Below are 18,873 nucleotides of genomic sequence, written 5' to 3' on the forward strand. Positions count from 1 at the left end.
TCTGTACCTTTCCTTTCCCATCTCTTCTCCTACTCAGCATTCTTTAACATCGTAAAGGCAAGGTCATACCAATAAAGCAATTTCGATTTTCATCTTTTCTTTTCATAAGTGGTACTTACTTGCAAGGGCCTGGCTAATGTGCCCTCTATGAACTTGGCTATTCTTTTTCTCTAGTCATTGGAAAATGTCCCTTGCTTTTGTTACCATTTCCCTACCTGTGACCCTTCTCCAGTATTGTAATTAAATTTGATTTTATTAAAATAATTCAGTAAAGGCCAGCCCTTTCTGGAATAGGATGGTACATGTTGTTTTGTTTCTATTAAGTAGCTACATAATAAAAATTGGTAGGGTACATATTAGTATAGAATATTTCTAATTATCTAATCTGAATAAACAGATCATTCAGAATGCCCATTTAAACCAATCTACTCTGTCAGCAGTTTTTTATCAGAGCCATTAGTATGGAGTGATATGAATGAATCATTTACCATCTTTTTGCCCTTATCTACTTCAGTTTAGTAATGTAAGGAACCAAATAGCCTAAAGATACATAGCGCAAGGTCAGGAGCGTGCCTTAGAGAGAACCATGATGTGACCCATGATCAATTGAGTAATCCAGGCTTGGACCCCCTTTAGTCCCATGAAATAACTGTCCATGAGGAATGATGATTTCTAAAACGATTTCTTACATACTTTATCCCTTTTTAAAAAAATTTGCTTATTTTTGATTGAAGGATAATTGTGCTACCATATTGTATTGGTTTCTACCAGACATGAACATGCTAGCCATCAAGAGTAGCCCTAGGCATCAGGGGAACCCTTGTCTTCTACTCTCCATGTGACTCTGTAAACCCCCTTTTCTGTCTCTGCCTTCCCCTCATCCTTTCCCACCTCTTGAAACCCTTTCACTACGCCCTCTGCAACTCATAGTCCGTCATCAGTCTCTTTCTTTCACCCCTTCTCTGAAGGAGTTCCTTGATCTAGATCTCCTGAGAACCTGTAGCTTTCTGAGGACACTGCCTTGCGTGAGGTCCTGTCAAGCAATGGCTGTTTTCCTCTCATGGCCTTCATACCAGGCTGCCTGTGGGAGGCATCCTTCTCCTTTCATGGCTGCTTCCTGTCTCTTCACCCACTTTTCCCCTATAAAGTCCAAACTCTGAGTCTCATGTTATAGTCATCTTCTAGCCCCACCCCACACCGTCATTTCTCCTCATTTCATACTGATTTTAGCTCCTGACTCATCATCATTATCTCCAGCACTACTCCTGCCTTCACTTGTGAGGATTCCAGTGTCTGCAGAGATGATCCCTTCAACACACTGGCTCTAAGTTTCCCAAACTCCTCTCCTCCAAGAATCTTTTCGCCTCATTGCTACAGCTTCTTCACATTCTCAATTGTGCGTGTCTATTTGACCATCGCCTGCTATCTTTCTAGCTCATCCTTTTTTGCCAACAATTTTTCAATCCTTTTGGGACCTATGGGCCATTGATCTTGTCACTTTTCTGTCCCTCATACCTCTGTTACCCTCTCTTCCCTCTTCATCCAGCTTGAATTCCATGATCACTTATTTTAATGTTTGCATACTGTTTCCTTGCTGCCCCCGCCCCCTTTTGCATCATGTCATATTCACTTGGCAATGTGATAGGTCAGTTAAATCCTGCTGCTCATCTATCCTGCTCTGCTTCCATGCAGCATAATGTGTCTGGAGAGAATCACTCCACCACACTGATGGTCTTTAACTAATGGCTGCAAACCTCATGTGAGCCTCTAATGCTCCTTGGCAATCACAAAACATTTCCTAGTCTAATTACTGTCCAACTCTCCTGGACTCATCCCTCTCAATCTATGTGTGGTGAGGGGCCAATTTTTTCCCTACTTCATCATGAATAAAAAAACACAATAATATGAATTGTGAAGCAATATGAAGTTTTAAAAAGACAAAAGTCTAAGTCCAAATTTTTATTAGATTTAACAAAAAAATGAAATTGCAGTTCAATAATAGTCATAAAAGAAAAGAAGAAATAGAATTACAAAAATTGTACATGTTTATAGAGAGTGTGCTGTAAAATGAGATGAAGCTACTGGTGACACAAAGCACACTTCTTCTTAATTTCTACGTTGTTAAATTGTTTAAACAAACAACTTGTACAACAAAACAGCAGTACAGGAGCTTGGACTATACTTTGAGTAGCACAATCCAGAATGATTTCTGAGATGATTTTTTTACATTTCCTCATATATTCTGACTCCTTCTCTATGTTTCTCTATTACCCTCACTTATAGCTGTTATTTTGCTGCTTATTTCATTAAGAAAATTCTGGCACTCAAGAGAACTTTGTTACTATGTCTACACATCCACCAGCAACTATTTCCTTATACATTGATTTCCCTCTTTTCACTGTGGTTGGATTACCCAAGGTCCAGCTGTCAGCCCCTCCCTGTGCCCATTCTTGCCTATTCAAGAATATATCACCGGCAGTTCTCCCTTATTTCTTTTACATCTTCAACTCTTTGCTCTCTGCTAGATTGTTCCTACCAGCATGCTCTTATTTCTGCATGAAAAAAAGAAAAAAATAAGCCTGCATTAATCTCACTTCTGTCTCCATTTACCATCCCTTTCTCTGCTTCTCTTCATGCAAAAACTTTAAAAAACTTCTAGCCTCTTTGTTTCTAATTCTTCTCTTCCCATTCTCTCTTAAACCTACTTCATTCACACTCTGACCTTCGCCGCTTTGTGAAAATTGCGCTTGTTTAGCTCACTGGTGACCTCCACATTGCTAAATTCAGTGGTCACTTCTCACTTCTTGTCTTACCTAATCTTTAAGTTAGTGGCATTTAATGCAGCTGATCACTCATTCCTTCTCTTAGCCCCACTTTCTTCACATTGCTTTTCGTGACACTCTGCTCTCTTAGTTGGCTCCCTTTCTCTCTGGCAGTTACTTCTGGGTCATCTTTGGAGATTTCTCTCCTGCTCTCCAGATCTCAACAAGAGAGTGCTAAGGAGTTCAGTCCATGAACTTCACTTCTTTAGGAATCTCATCCAATCTTATAACTTTGAATAGCCCTCTAAAGCTGATGATCTTAATTGTATGTCTTAAGCCAAAACAACTCTTCTTGACTCATGTATCAACCTGCCCATTATACACCTTTACTTGGATATGACTTTGTCTCTGTTTTAAGCACATCAGGCATGTTCCTACCTTGAGACCTTAGCCTTGACTTTTCTCTCAGATATTTGCATGACTCACTTTCTCACCTTCTCCAGCTCTTTGCTTGTATGTCACTTGCTTGATATGGCTACGCTGACCAAATTACTTAAAATTGCAACCCCTTCCTGTATCTCCATTCAGAAATTCTGATCTAATTACCTGAATCTTATTTTTTTTTCCCTGTAGTATTTACCACCTTCTAAAATGCTATATAATTTATCATGCTTATTGTCTCTTTTATATAAGCTTTTGAAAACGTTAGTTGCTCAGTCGTGTCTGACTCTTTGTGACCGCATGGACTGTAGCCTGCCAGGCTTCTCTGTGCAGGGAATTCTCCAGGCAGGAACACTGGAGTGGGTTTCCCTTTCCTAAGGCAGGGATTTTGTCTGTTTTGTTCAATATGGCATCCCTCCATGCTTAGAACAGTTCCTGACACATATGTAAATTCTCAACAAATATTTGTTGAATGAATTTTGAAATAGCCAAATTATAAACTTTTAATTTCTGAATATCCATTTTTTAAAATTTAAGTTTGAAAAGAGCCAAACCTTCTGTCTTTTCTTTTTTATGTGATAAGTCTTCTCTCAACAATAGGTGTAATAACATATTTTTTTTTCTAAGACTGGATAATAAAAGTGGAAAAAAAATCCGTAAGATGCTTTTCTGTTGTTGAATGTGAAATTCCATCTTTATTTATTGAGCACCTATTATGTGTGCAGTATTGTGGTTGCAAAAAATGCAGTTTTGTTAGGAACACATTCAGGTAAATTAAAAGTTAAAACCCATTTGAAACTAGGAACAGAGGTGGTGGCTGCACACCATCATGAATGTACTAAATGTTACTGAATTACTCGTTTTATGATGGTTAATTTTATGATACATGAATTTTACCGCAATGCAATTTTTTAAGAGGATTATAATATTACCACAAAGGAAGGATTAACTAAGATATTGCCTTGGATACTATATGGTTTAAAGTGGAGAATAGCAAAAAAAGGATTTACAGAGAAGTTTACTACTGAGTCATGTGTTTAGGGACAAACAGAAGCTCACTTGGAGGAAAAGATGGGAAGGATATTCCATGTACATATAAAGATGCAAAGTCAAGAAACATTTCACATCTCTTTGGCAAACTGCAAAATGTTCAGAATTCTTGGAATATAATTTGCAAAAGGAAGACGGATAGCTGGCAAGAGGTGAAGAATAAAGTTCTTTAAAGGCCATGCTAAGGAATTTAGACTTTATTCTGGAAATGATTTGGATCATGGAAAGGTATTTAACAGGGAAATGACATCACATTTGCTTCTTAGAAAAGGAACTCTGTTGATCATGTTGAAAATTGAGTGAAAGGAATTGGAAGGAAATAGATGAGTTATGTTACTGCAATAGACCAGGAAAGGGATGACAAGTTTCCAGCAACAGTTTAATGTCTTGAGACAGATGTGTTCTACCATTATTAAGTAGGAAAAACTGGATTAAGTCTCTAGGATAAGAAAATGTTAAGGCATAGTTATACCTGCTACTTGAATTTTATTTAACATTCTGTTAATTTCATGGTAGGAAAAGACTAGAAATCTTTTTTTTTTTTTTTAGTGGAAGACCCTGAATACACTGTTACTCTTTTACATTCCACCCACACGATCACGAGGAATATAACTCTTATCCTTGGAGTTTTGTGTTGAACAATTCATAATTCCTTGAAACAAGGAGTTTAAGGAATTTCCTGCCAAAATTATCCTAAAAAGCTGTTTTAAACCTTAATCAACTAATCATGGGGGTATTTATTGCTGTATTAATAAGATCAAGTAAGAGGGTTCTGAATCCTTAGCCAGACACTGTTGGAATGTGGGAGGACTCTATTAGTCTAGTCTCACTCATGTGTTCAGTGTGTGGGATCTCTTAATGCTCTCTGTTAAGTCTGCATGTTCCCTGTCAGCAGTGGAAACAGGGTGGGGAGAGTGTACACGGGAAGCATGCTGAATGCCCGAAGTCACCTGCTTGGGAAGGTAGAGAAGGATGGACCTGGGCAGAATGCTGAGAGAGAAGTCTGCCAGGAATGTCACCTTGAGAAATGATTCACTGATTCAGTAAATTGCTTCATGCAAATTGTGCCAAACAAACATTGCTTATGTGTTACGAAATACACTTCCCTGCCTGGATGCCAGGATAGGCCCCAGCTGGCTTGGCACCAGCATGGTTCAAAGAGGACGTAGGAGGCCATTTGAATTCCATTTTGCTTGCAAGAGATAAGACCAAGTAAACTAGAGATTAAGGAGCAGAGCGAAAGGGTAGAGAAGACAATCGTGACCCCACCCCCACGCCCCGGAGTGCAGCCAATACAAAAGCACAAAAGAAAGCTTACTCTCTGAGCTTCTTTCTTTTGGCGATAACAAGCCGTTAAGAATGGCTCCTTTTTCCTTCATTCAAACTCTACTTTCTGTATCTGGAGTTTTAAAAGCTGGGATGCTAGTGTAAAGGCTTCAAAGTAGTAATAATGCAATTTCAAAATATTTTTAAAATATTTTTCTTCCTTTCAGAAAGCAGTATTTACACTCAGATGTATTGATGAAAATAGCAGTTAGGCTTTGTGCAAATATCTAAAATCAAGTGTTACTTATCTTGGAGTAAACTACCCATGGCATATTTCATTCAGAGCTGCTTTTAAGTTATTCAGCAGATACATAATGTGCCCCTGTATGTGAATTCACTGTTCAGAGTTACAGAGAATAAGACACAATTCTTTCCTTTCTCTCCAGTACCAAATTTAGTTGTGGGAATAGGATAAATAATTTTAAAATGGCATTTGATAAATAGCACAAGTAAACTGGATAGAATAAAAGAAAGAAATCTGTTTATTCTAAAGGACTATAGTCTGTTGTCATTAAGATGCTGTTGGCAATGGCCAATTACCAAAGGAAGCTTAAGAAAGGAAAGGGGTCAGAGTTATGTGTTATGAATATTAATCTGTGGGATGTATTGGAAGAGGGAAAGATAGGAAGGAGGCAGACCAATTAAGAGACCACTATTCCTCTGATCTAAAATCTTGAATGGTTTCCCAGTGCTTCCTGAATTATGCATGGCCTGGTATTAAAGCCCTCCCATGTGGTTATAATGTATTTTGGTATTCTCTCCCACTTCTCCGCCTTAAGAGGCTCTAGCTAAATTGACTAACTCCAGGTTCCAAAAGTAAAAAAAAAATAGTATATTTACCAACGTCTTGGCTGATGTTGTATTTTTTCGTTTGCGTAAAATGGCCTCCATATCTACCTATCAAATATTCATTTATTCATTTGTGAGTTGTAACTGTTTTAAGGTTTGAGAATCTACTGGTAAGTAAAGCTGTTAACTTATGTGGAATCAGTTGCACAGATGAATAATTATGATCCCATGTATAAGTATAGTGGCAGAGAAAGATGTGTTATTGGAGAAATCTCAGGAGATGTGCCCTAACCTGCCCTTAGGGGATTGATAGAAGGGAAGGTTCCTGAAGAGGCAGTGCCTGTCCTAGGTCTCAGGGTGATCAGAGTGACCTGGCAGGTATGGAACAGAGAAGAAACTGAGAAAAAAATCTTTCAGACTGAGACAACAAACTCAGCAAAGGCACTGAACTACAACATAGGGAATATGTTAGGGAAACGCAAGCAAATTGGTGTTCCTAGAATGTGTAAAGTGCAAAGCTGGATACCCAAACAGTGGCCAGATTGTGGAAAACCTGGTATACTATATCAGGAACCTTGTACTTACTCTGTAAGATAGTAGTTTTAAGACACTTTTAGCAGAACAACCCTTTCTTTGTAGAAAAGCTTACACAGAAGCCCTGTACAGCAGGTAAACTCCAGATTAGAGTGTGGTTGAAGCAGAGATGCGAAGAACTGACTCATTTGAAAAGACCCTGATGCCGGGAAAGATTGAGGGCAGGAGGAGAAGGGGATGACAGAGGATGAGATGGTTGGATGGCATCACTGACTCAATGGACGTGAGTTTGAGTAAACTCCTGGAGTTGGTGATGGACAGGGAGACCTGGCGTGCTGCAGTCCGTGGGGTCGCAGAGTCGGACACAACTGAGCGACTGAACTGAACTGAAGCAGAGAGGTACCCTTCTTGTCATGTCCACATACGAGCGAGCATACCATCTCTTCTTTGAAGACCACTGCAAAGGAGAGCAACTGAAGGCCGTTAAGCCTCAGAATGACATGGTTACGATTGCATTTTTGAAATACTCTGTTATCCCACATACAGAATAGATTTAAGGGGCAGATTATCGCCAACAAAGAGACTATATTAGTAGTTTGGAAAAAAAAGAACCGGAGGCAGTTGGCACCAGCTGTGATGGAGTAACTGGTGTAAGATTAGCCCTCCCATTGTAAACAACACAAGACTGGACCAAGAAATATACATAGCAACTATTTTTCAAACATTGGACAATAGGCAGCCAAAGACAGTGGTGGTCACCACTCTCCTTGAAGAAAAAGAAATGTCAGAAGACGCACAGTATAAGCCAAGAGAGGTTGAAAGAAAGATAAAAATTTCTCTCATGTTATAGAACCTGAAAGATGCACAACTTTTAGAGTAATTCAGTATACAAGTAAATGTGAGCTAGTAAGCTAAATTAGGACAATTGGAATGGAAAAAATTGTTTTTTTAAAGCTGTCTTTTTTAAAACTAATTTTCTTTGGCTGTATGGCTGAGATTTGTAAAACTCTTGCTTAGTTCATTTGAAGATACCTAAAATATTATACCTCTAACTTTTAAGAAGCAGGTCAATATCTTTAAAAGGATAATTTATGTAAGAAGCAAATCAATGGTGTTGTAAAAGGAAATGATTCTTAAGAAACACATTCAGAATAAAAGTAAACACTATTCTCCCTTATATTGAGTCAGAAATAAAATGCCCTAAACTTAAGAGTGATGCTGTGAATAAAATCATTCATCATATTTTAAGTTTCAACTGTGGGAAAAAAAAATTCTGCATTGAAACTTTGAGAATATAACTGTGAGTGACATTTAGGCCCAATAAGATGCTTGACATATTTTATTTATTCTCTTCTTCGATATGATACAGATAAAATATGTGATAATGGAAACCATGTCTTTCTTTTTCCTGGTTATGGCCTTTATGAATTTCCACAGAAAAGACTGTAGGTCATTCCCTCCTAAAATATAAAAAAATAACTCCTTTTTTCTCTGTGGCTTAGGTCTTCATTAATTCAGATAATAGGCATTTGGGGGGAACTATTGCAAAAATAGTTATGTTTATTTAGGTTCATCTGTTTGTTCAAAAATCCAAACTACTTTTTTTTCCCCCCAAATTTACCTCCATTCTGTCCTACGTCAGGAAGGGGATACATTTTTACCTTCCCTACTAGGAGGGGGTTATTTAACCTCTGGGCACTACTCTTTTAATTATTTAAGTAGAGATCATTTCCATCCTGAAAGGGGTAGATGACTTAGATTACTGTTCGTAAAGTTTTCTATTACAGAGCTTTTGGAAGAGTTAATGTCTTTACTGATGCTATTATTTGATATTCCCTTATGTTTTAGAATTTTACTTTTCTTAATGCCACTAGCAGTAACTGTAGTTATAGCAATGAGGAAACGGGGAATTTTTAGTCTTATAAAGTGTGAAAATTTTCAGTCCTATGAAGACATGAGAATTTTGCTCTTCAGACTCGCAGTAACGCAGAGAAAACCTCCTTTGGTATCGTCCCCTTGACCCAGTCATAGGACTTGAATTACTGAGGCGAAGCAGGAAGCAGATACACTTAAGCTTGTATCTGTCCCAGTTTGGCTGGATCAATTGATGTGCCCATAGTAATCACCTGGAGAAATAAATTATTCTTCTGTAAAAAGAAGATAATAATAATAGCTCCCTCATAATGTCGCACATGTAAATTCCTTAGCTTTGTGCATGGTAGGAACCTAATACTAGTCATTATTGAAATCTGTTTAAAAATGTCTATATTGGAGCCATAAGAATTAGAGACTATGATTAATTGTTGCCGAATTGGTTGCCTGCACCCACACCGGGGTCCTGATCTAGGCCGAGGGGTCTTGGTCAAGGAGGTTCTTTTTCCACTCAGATTCACACAACCAATAATAGCGAAACTGGTGCTGAGAATAGAATGGCACATAGTTTATTCAGTGACCACAGAAATAGAGACTTCTGAGAATTTAGTTCGCAAATCAACTTCTCAACCTCATTCAGGTGGAGACACCTTTTATATAGAAGGGTTGAGGTGAAAAGGACAGAATTGGGTAAAGAGAAGGAGGAATATTCATGAGCTATCTGAGAACAAGGGTGTGGTTTGTACACAGGACTGAGGGGCACTCCTTTTCAGTCCTTATATGGACTTTTCCAGTTGTCACGGCGATTGCCAGTTGTCAGGGCGCTCGTGGGTGTGTCATGTAGCATGCTAATACAGTAACAGTGAACGAATAATGAAGATCAAGGTCCACCAGAGATCAGGTCTTCCGCCATCTTGGGCCTACTTGGCCCTAGCCAGTTCTTTTTTTTCTCTCTGTAACTTCCTCTGTTTGTGATTGAGCCTGAAACTCAGATAAGGGCGGTTAGTGTCCATTTGAGTGAGGGGCGGGGGCATGATTCTGAGGCCTCGGTACCATAATTCTTGACATAGTTTGCCAAACTATTTAAGATGTTATGAACACTATTCTTAATTCCGATAGAGGTTACTAATAAAATCTCATTGTGAAAAGTTTTTGCCCTTCTCCCAAAGTAAGATGACTTGGTCTTACTGGGGGAAGAAAAAGGAACTTCGAGCCATCTCATTACTTCACAATGATTACCGGTCTGTAAATTATAAAATAGTTAATGGCATCAAACATCGTTTATACCATTTGTAGTTCTCATTCCACGTGTACAATCAGAAAGAAAAATTACGCTAGAAAAAAATATTTTTTAGAATTTCAAAAACTAGTCTCACTTGTGGAAGAATATATGCTAGTATTTTATTAACTATCTCTAAGTGCTTCTAAAATTGGAGAAAATTGGGGTGATTTTACTACTTTTGTTTAACAAAACCTTCTTTTACGAGAATTTTGGAGCAAAATCTTTCTGGTTGGTTGTATTTGTTGTATTTCCATTTCCTTACTGAATGGTGGGCAGAATTGGAACTCGTGCACAGGTTTCTGATGTGAAAGAATCTTAACTTGTGTGGGTGTCTTGTTTTTGTGTTCCAAGCTCCTCAAGCAGATACACACCTGAATGTGATTTGTACATACTTCGCAAAAGCTCATTTACATACTCACCTTTCCTGATCTTTCAGTTTTCTTTTTTAAAGAAAAGCTTCCTGAAAGGGGTTAGTAATACTTTAACCATTGTGTAGACTTTATTTCTCCATTTCTTCTGTTTTCCTCTGATGATTGCACACTCCTACCATCATCACCTAAAAATGTCATTCGCTCAGAAGGTACTCATGGCACAATTAAGCTTCATCTCTTTTTTGTTTACTAGATACCTGTGGACGGAGGACAAGAACAGCAGGCGGATTCCACCAAAGGGCGATGCCTGCGGAGAACTGTCAGTGTTCCTTCCGAGGGTCAGTTTCCTGAATACCCACCAGAGGGCGCCACTAAACTGGGTAAGCTACTATGCAAAAGGAAAGAAATGACTAATTTTTATCCGGTAATTTATGGACTTGTTATTGAGAGTGTTACAATAAAAGAAAACATCTTGGATTTAGTATTAAGTAAGTACTTTAAAATACAGTCAGAGGTCATTAGAAAGTTTTATTCTTTATAACCAAGCGATAGCAAAGTTGTTTTACAGAGATAAAATTTATCTGAGCGCTAGCGTGGTTGTAGAAAAATCCTAGGCATGTCGATTGATGTGTTGTTTCTGGTTTTACTGCTTGGCTTTAAATTTGTAAAGAGTGTTAGATGGTCCTGTTGAGGCACTAGGGAGTCAGTTTTGGTTGAAAACAGTATTGAATGGCTTGTATCCTGTGCACATAACTACTGGTGTTGTCTTGCATAGTGTAGAGTCGGATTAGGCTAATTTACCTGAGCCAATTATATAGGGCCTATGTAAGTTATTTTCAGGCTTGTGTTTAGAGTGGCTGACACAAGGGAGACATCAAAAACCCCACTTGAATTGTTACATACTAAGGGAATTACTGTCAGTGTCAAAGCAGTTCTTTCTCTGTTTCTCACCAAATGAATCTGTTTGGCCTTTTCATACTTACCAGTGGATATTTAGATAATTAAAATAGTCAGGTAATTTTAAGGGAATATAAATAATATTAAATGAAATAATGAAAGAATTTGAAACACAGGAGTTGTTTTGGTGTTTTTACACTGTAGCAGTAGGGTTGTTTAGTGCACCTAGACGTTTAGTCATAGATACTTTGTAGGTAGGTAAAACAATCATTTTTTGTTAGTATGGATAATTCTGTGATTTTGCTGTAGTTTTTAAAATCAAGATTTGTTTGTTTGTTTTTGCCTTTTTCTTCATATCTTTTCATTTTCTAAATGGAACTTTGTCAGAATTTGAATCCTTTAGTTCCCTTTTTATCCTGTGACATTTGTTGCTTTTCTAGACATTAGTCAGGTTAGCAAACACTTCTTCAAGGGGTCATACTTGGAAGAATCAGATTTTCCTCTGATCCTGTTTCCATTATACTTCTTTAAAATGTGTTGAAACCAGTTTAGGTGTGGGCTTAAGTTATGTTGCAAACCTGTCTGGGTGTGACCATTTTATAGCCTGTTTGTATTTCACATATAAGTTTTGTGTGAACTGGACTAGCTCAGAGTTGCCTTCTTTCAACTCCTTTGCTGTCATTATTTGTAATGTTATGTTGATGACTCTCTTTCTCACCTTCTCTAGGATTCTCTCACTATTCATGCTTTGATCCACAAAAATCAGTTGATTTTGAGGAAGTGCAATTATAGTCTGAGTGATTATTGTGATTTTATAGAAAGGGAATATATAGTACATTGTTAAATTTATGGCCAACATTCCAGGTACAGGTCCTAAAGACAAACTAAGATGAAGTGACTAAGATGTGTACTCCAGAGCCAGCCCTCTACCTTCTGTTCTTGAAAACAGATTTGGCAGCCATCTTGATTCATGCTCATCCATCATCATTTTTGGAGTGGATTTCCTAAATTTAGCACTGGGAGTTATCACTCATAAATTTTAGAGAGGAAAAGATTCTTTCAGAGCCTTTCTTCCTTACTTGCCAATCTGATGTTGAATTAGATAATTATTCTGTTGTTCTATTTTTATTTCCCAGTGATTTGTCTTGAGGCAGAATTTCCCATTGTCAAATATTTAATTGAGTAATTGCTGTATCTCTCTCTCTCTCTCTCTCTATATATATATACACACACACACAGATATACATATGTATATATATTTTATGCCAGTCCCTAAGAATGAAAAGAGGTACAAGATAAGATCCCTGCCTTTAGAAAATTCTTTGAGGAAGATAGATTATTGATGACTGTTGACAGTATATGCTGTTATTGTGGTACATTGTGTGTGGTTTGGAGATGTAGTTGGCGATGACAGCATTGAGCTCTTTGGCAGATCATAAAGGTCTTAGAGGTAATTGTGGGAGCTTTGGCTTTTACTCTGGGAGGGGGAAGCCGTAGACTTTTATATTGAGACCAGGGAAGCAAGAATGGAAGTTTAGAAACCAATTAGTATGCTACTGCAATAATCTGGAAAAGAGATGAAAGAACTTGGGCCATAATGGTAGTAGCAGAAGGGCTGAGAAGTGACCAGATTATATTTGAAGGTGTAGCCAGCAAGCCAGTTTGCTCATTGGATTGGATGTGAGAAGTGAGAAATGGAGGAGTGAAGAACTTTGGCTAGAGCAGCCAGAAGAATGAGGTTGTCATTTTTTAAGACTGGGAGAAACAAGTTTGAAAGTGGGACTGACTAGGAGCTCAGTTTGGACATCTTAAGTCTGAGGATCTTATTAGATACACAAGTAGAAATGTGTGAGTCTGGAAATTAAGGGAGGAGTGCAGACTGGAGATACAGATCACACACTTTTAGCAAATAGATGGTGTTTGAAGCCATGAGATTGAATGATATCATCAAGGAAGGGTATTTAGGTAGAAAGGAAAAGTTGAAGACTAAGCCCTGGAACATTTAGAGGTTAGGAAGATGAGGAAGCGTTAGTAAAGAACGGACCAGAGAAGAATGACAGTACAAGAATTTTGTTTGCAAATGAGTCAGTCAGGTGTGCCGGGAAGCCCTTCTGTTTTGCAGGGTTCTTTCCCTTTGCAAGCTCTCTCTTTCTTCCTCTCCAGTAGAGTAACTCCAGGGAGGACAGATCAGTTTTTGCGGATGTGAAACCATGGCATGCATTTTGATTTCAGGTGTGAGGCAGTCAGCTATGGAGAATTACCCACTCATGAAAAACATGCACCTTTTATTCTACCTCAGAGAATTTGTAACAGAAAAGAGCTCTATGAGTGTAAAGGATCTGTGAAGAACTTTCGTTAGTGGCTGCCAATTTACTGTACTTTGGAGATTGCAAACTGGTAAAGAAACTTGAATGTAAAAAAGGTGGGAAGGCCTGTATTTCTGCCTCTCACATTGTTCAGCATGAGCAAATGCACAGTTTTGAGGAACCTAATAAATGTCAAGAACTCAGAAGAAGAAAGTGTGTGTGAAGAGGCAGGTGGGGAATAGATAAGCATAGAATGTCCTTCTCACTCACTAGTTCCCAGTCTCTTGCATTCAGGAGTTTACCCCAGACGCTCAAAATTTATATTTACCATGGCATTTGGCACAACATTTTGATGCAGCGAATTCTTTTCTCCTGAAAGTGAGATATTTTTTTAAGGTGTATGAACATCTTGCCTAAAGTACCCATTTCCAAATTTAGTAAACCAAGAAAAAAACTACTTTCCCCTGGTAACAGTATCCAGATTTTAATTTATTCATCAGAAAAAAGATTTTTCAAACCATGCAAAAGCACAATTTGCTGAATTTTCAAAAGCAAATCACTTCTTCAGATGGTAGAGTCTTTGCATAAAAACAATACAGGGAGGTATGTAAGTTGACCACATGAATTGGTAAATATTCATTTTCAATGTAAATATAACCTATATGAATTCAGCTTTTTAAAAAGCCATTGGATAGCTTTTAAGAACATTATTAAATGGGAGAAAGAGGAAGCTGAACCATAGGCACCATTTTTGCGATGCATAGATACATAGAAGAAAATGAGTCTCTACTGCCGTGTGCTGTCTGCTGCCTGGCTGGGGGATTGCACAAAGATGAATTGAGAACCTTGTCCGGTCTGGTGGTTGCACTTCTTTGACATTCCAGTAAAGTTAATGCTTTGATGCTCAAGTGGGCAGAGCAAAGTCAGAGCCTGAGATGAGCTAGAATCTTGCTTGTAGGTAACATCAGAAACGTCCTCATGAAGCTGGTTTGATTAGAAAGTGCAAACCCTCATTACTGCACCTTTGCTCAGTTCTCAAAAATGAAATTGAACTGACATGTTTAAAACCAAATATCTAGTAACTCAAAGCTGCAGAGATCTTCATGCCTCTGTTTTATTACATTGTGATAAAATCTTAAAAGTACCCCATGATCTTACTTACAAAATCTCTGGATTTTAAAAAAAACTGTGCTTGTGACATTAAATTTGTTTCATTATCATGGTGTCCTCAAAACCTGGAAATATCTGATCAGATCAGATCAGTCGCTCAGTCGTGTCCGACTCTTTGTGACCCCATGAATCACAGCACGCCAGGCCTCCCTGTCCAACTTAAGTGTACTTAAAAATTACAATTTCACATAGGATGCCCTTGGTACATGTTATCAAGCATAGGGGAAAAAATATCAAAAGTCTTAGAGTCAGTGGTAGCTAACGCACAGTTTTCATGTTTGTGTAAATAAAGTTGAACACAAGATCTAAAATAATACCACCAAAAAGAGGGAAACTAAATTGGAAAAACCTTGAGGAAAAACTAACCTTGCACTGATGTTTTCCTGTTTATTGACCCATGTGATGAAAATTTGAGGAAATTTTGAAGAAAATGAATATTAAAAGAATATACTCTCCAAAACCTAAATGAAATTATTGGAAAGGATAACTCATTTAATCAAAATTATAGAGGATATTGATTATTCAGATCTTAGCTTTGACTCTGTTTATTAAATTAACCTGAGATCTGATTTTATGTATAAAATAATGATGACTATCTTTTTTATTCCCAAGACATTCACTATTAGGAGTATCCAGATAACTTAGAAAGATTTTAAAGATGCTAGAGTCTTCGAGGTATAGGATGGTAATGATAGTATTGAAAAAAGGGAAAATGAGAGTAATGAAGATTTAATATTGCAAGAAACATATCCTTCCATTTTTCAAATAATAGAATTTTATTTTTTCACATTAATTTTTAAAATTTTTACTTAATATTGGAGGATAGTTGATTAACAATGTTGTGTTAGTGTCGTGTGTATGGCAAAGTGATTCACTATACATCTATCCTTGTTTTTCAAATTCTTTTCCTATTTAGTTTATTACAGAATATTGAGTTGAGTTCCCTGTGCTATCCTGTAGGTCCTTGTGGGTTATCTGTTGTAAATATAGCAGTGTGAACGTGTCAATCCCAGACTCCCGATCTACCGTTCCCTTTCCCCCTGGTAACCATAAGTTTGTTCTCTAAGTCTTTGGGTCTGTTTCTCAGATCGAATTTTATTTTTTTTTATTTATTTTTTTTTTTTCAGATCGAATTTTAAATGTTGATAAATAATATCTGTGTACGGTAGCAGTCAGCATTTAAATTGGCTATTAAATTTGTATGTGTAAAATTGTGATTATATATCCTTTGCTGTATAAATGCTTTTTAGTTTAATGTAGTTCCATTTCTTTATTTTTGCTTTTGCTTATTTCACCTAAGGCAACAACTCCAACAAATACTGCTAACAGCAGTGTTAAAAAGCATACTGCCCATGTTTTCTTCTAGACGTTTTATGATCTTAAGTCTTACATTTAGGTATTTAGTTCATTTTTAGTTTATTTTTGCGTATGGTGTGAGAAAGTAGTCCAGTTTGAATCTTGTACATGTGGCTGTTCAGTTTTCCCGACACCATTTATTGAAGAGGCTGTCTTTTCCCTATTATATATTTTTGCCTCCTTTTCTTTGGTTAACTGACCATATAAGCTTGAGTTTATTTGTCTTACCTTGATCTCTGCGTCTGTTTTTATGCCAGTCCCATGCTATTTTGATTGCTGTAGCTTGTACCACTGTTTGAAATCAAGGAATGTGATTCCTCCGGTTTTGTTCTTCCTTCTTGATATTGTTTTGACTATTTTAGGGTTTTTTGTGTTTTCATGCAAATTTTTGGACATTTTGTTCTATTTCTGTGAAAAACGTTATTGGTATTTTGATAGAGATTGCACTGAATCTGTAAATTGCTTTGGGTAGTATGATCATTTTGGAAATATTAATTCTTTCCATCTGTGAGAATTCCATTTGTTTGTGTTGTCTTTAATTTCTCTCAGCAATATCTTATAGTTTTCTGACTGCAAGTCTTTTAACCCTTGGTTGGATTAATTCCTAGGTATTTTATTCTTTATGATACAGTTGTAAATGGGATTGTTTTCCTAACAATAGTTCTTTGTTAGTGTATAGAAACTCATCAGATTTCTTATGTTAATTTTGTAGCCTGCAGTTTTACTAAATTCATTTATTTGATAGTTTTTTTTGGTGGCATCTTTAGGATTTTGTATACATAGTATCATGCCATCTACAAAGTGACAGTTTTACTTCTTCCTTTCCAGTTTGGATTCCTTTCATTTCTTTTCTGCTGTACTGGGACTTCAAGTACTGTATTGAATAAAAGTGACCAGAGTGGGCATCCTTGTCTTGTTACTGATCTTAGAGGAAATTCAGCTTTTCACTGTTTCATATGATGTTGGCTCTGGGTTTGTCTGTATGGTCTTTCTTATGTTGATGTATGTTCCTTTTATACTCAGTTTGTTGAGAGTTTTTATCAAAATGGATGTTGAATTTCGTTGGAAGCTTTTTCTGCATCTGTTGAGATCATATGATTTTTATTTTCAATTTGTTAACATGGTGTATCATGTGCTGGTATTGAACTGTCCTTGCTTCCCTGGGATAAAGTCCACTTCATCATGGTATATAATTCTTTTATTGTTGAATTTAGTTTGCTAATATTTGCTGAGGATTTTTTGCATGTTATATTCATCAGTGATATTGTTCTATAATCTTTGTTATTTTATTTATTTTTGGGGGGAGGTCATGTCTCTCTGATTTTGGTATCAGGGCAAGGGTGGCCTCATAGAATGAGTTCAGAAGCATTCCTTGCTCTTCACTTTTTGGGAATAGTTTGAGAAAGGTATTAACTCTTGAAATATTTGATAACATTCACCTGTGAAGCCCTTTGGCCCTGGACATTTGTTTGTTGGGAGCTTTTTTTAAATTACTGATTCAGTTTTCTGGCAATCAGTCTGTTCATATTTTCTGTTTCTTCCTAATTCAGTTTTGGGGAATTGTATATTTCCAGGAATTTGTTCATTTCTTCCAGGTTGTCCATTTCATTGGCATATACTTGTTCATAGTAATCTCATGGTCTTTTGTATTTCTGTGCTGTCGATCAAAGCTCTTTTATTTCTGATTTTATCTATGTGATCCTTCTCTTTTTATTCATATACTTTATGAGTCTAGCTAAGGTTTATCAATTTTTATCTTTTCAAAGAACCTCTTCTTAGTTTCACTGATCTTTTTTTTCTTTTGTCTCCTTGTATTTCTATTCTAATCTTTATGACTTTCTTCTATCTTTGGATTTTGCTTGTTCTTTATTTTTCTAGTTCCTCTCTTATGTCTAAGGCTAGATTGTTTATTTGGGATTTTTCTTGTTTATTGAGGTAGACTTGTATCACTGTAAACTTCCCTCTTACAATTGCTTCTGCAGTATCCCATAGGTTTTGGATCATTGTGTTTTCATTTTCATTTGTCTCCAGGTATTACTTTTTTTATTCTCCCTTTGATTTCTTCAATGATCCATTGGTTGTTTACTAACATATTGTTTAGCCTCCATATGTTTGTAGTTTTTGCAGTTTTTTTCTTGTGGTTGATTTCTAGTCTCATACTGTTATGTTCAGAAAACATGATTTCAGTCTTCTTAAATATACTGATATTGTTTTGTGACCTAAGGTGTGATCTATCCCAAAGAATGTTTCATGTACACTTGAGAGGGATGTGTATTCTCCTGCTTTGGGATGGACTGTTCTATGTATATTTCTTTTACATTCAAATAGGTTAATGTGCTATTTAAGGCCAGTGTTTCTTTATTGATTGTCTAGATGATTTGTTCACAGAGGTAATTGGTGTATTAAAGCCCCCTTCTATTGTTGTGTTACTGACAATTTTTTCCTCTAATGTTTGCTTTATGTATTTAGGTACTCCTGTGTGGGATGCATAGGTATTTTCAATTGTTAACTCTTCTTGTTGGATCGATCCCTTTATCATTATGTAACGTCTTGTTTGTCTCCTGTCTTTGTTTTAAGGTGTATTTCTTCTGATATAAGTATTGCTATCCTGGCTTTCTTTTCGTGGAATTTAGTGTTATGTTTGGGTTCCTTTCCCCCGTTTTGGTGTGTATTTGTTACATATTTTCAGTTTGTACTTACCATGCAGTTCATGTGTA

General features: G+C 36.9%; 1 protein-coding gene across 8 annotated transcripts in view; it reads left to right on the forward strand.

The window, feature by feature from the left end:
• RASAL2 (RAS protein activator like 2) overlaps window positions 1-18,873 on the forward strand; it is a 397,112-nt gene that overhangs the window by 203,028 nt on the left and 175,211 nt on the right. For all 8 annotated transcript variants that reach the window (XM_070768498.1, XM_070768499.1, XM_070768500.1 and 5 more), the window contains exon 3: window positions 10,681-10,807. In XM_070768498.1, the coding sequence (XP_070624599.1) occupies window positions 10,681-10,807 (127 nt within the window). The remainder of the gene's footprint in view (window positions 1-10,680; window positions 10,808-18,873) is intronic.

This window comes from Bos indicus, chromosome 16, assembly GCF_029378745.1.
Source record: "Bos indicus isolate NIAB-ARS_2022 breed Sahiwal x Tharparkar chromosome 16, NIAB-ARS_B.indTharparkar_mat_pri_1.0, whole genome shotgun sequence".
NCBI lineage: Eukaryota > Metazoa > Chordata > Mammalia > Artiodactyla > Bovidae > Bos > Bos indicus.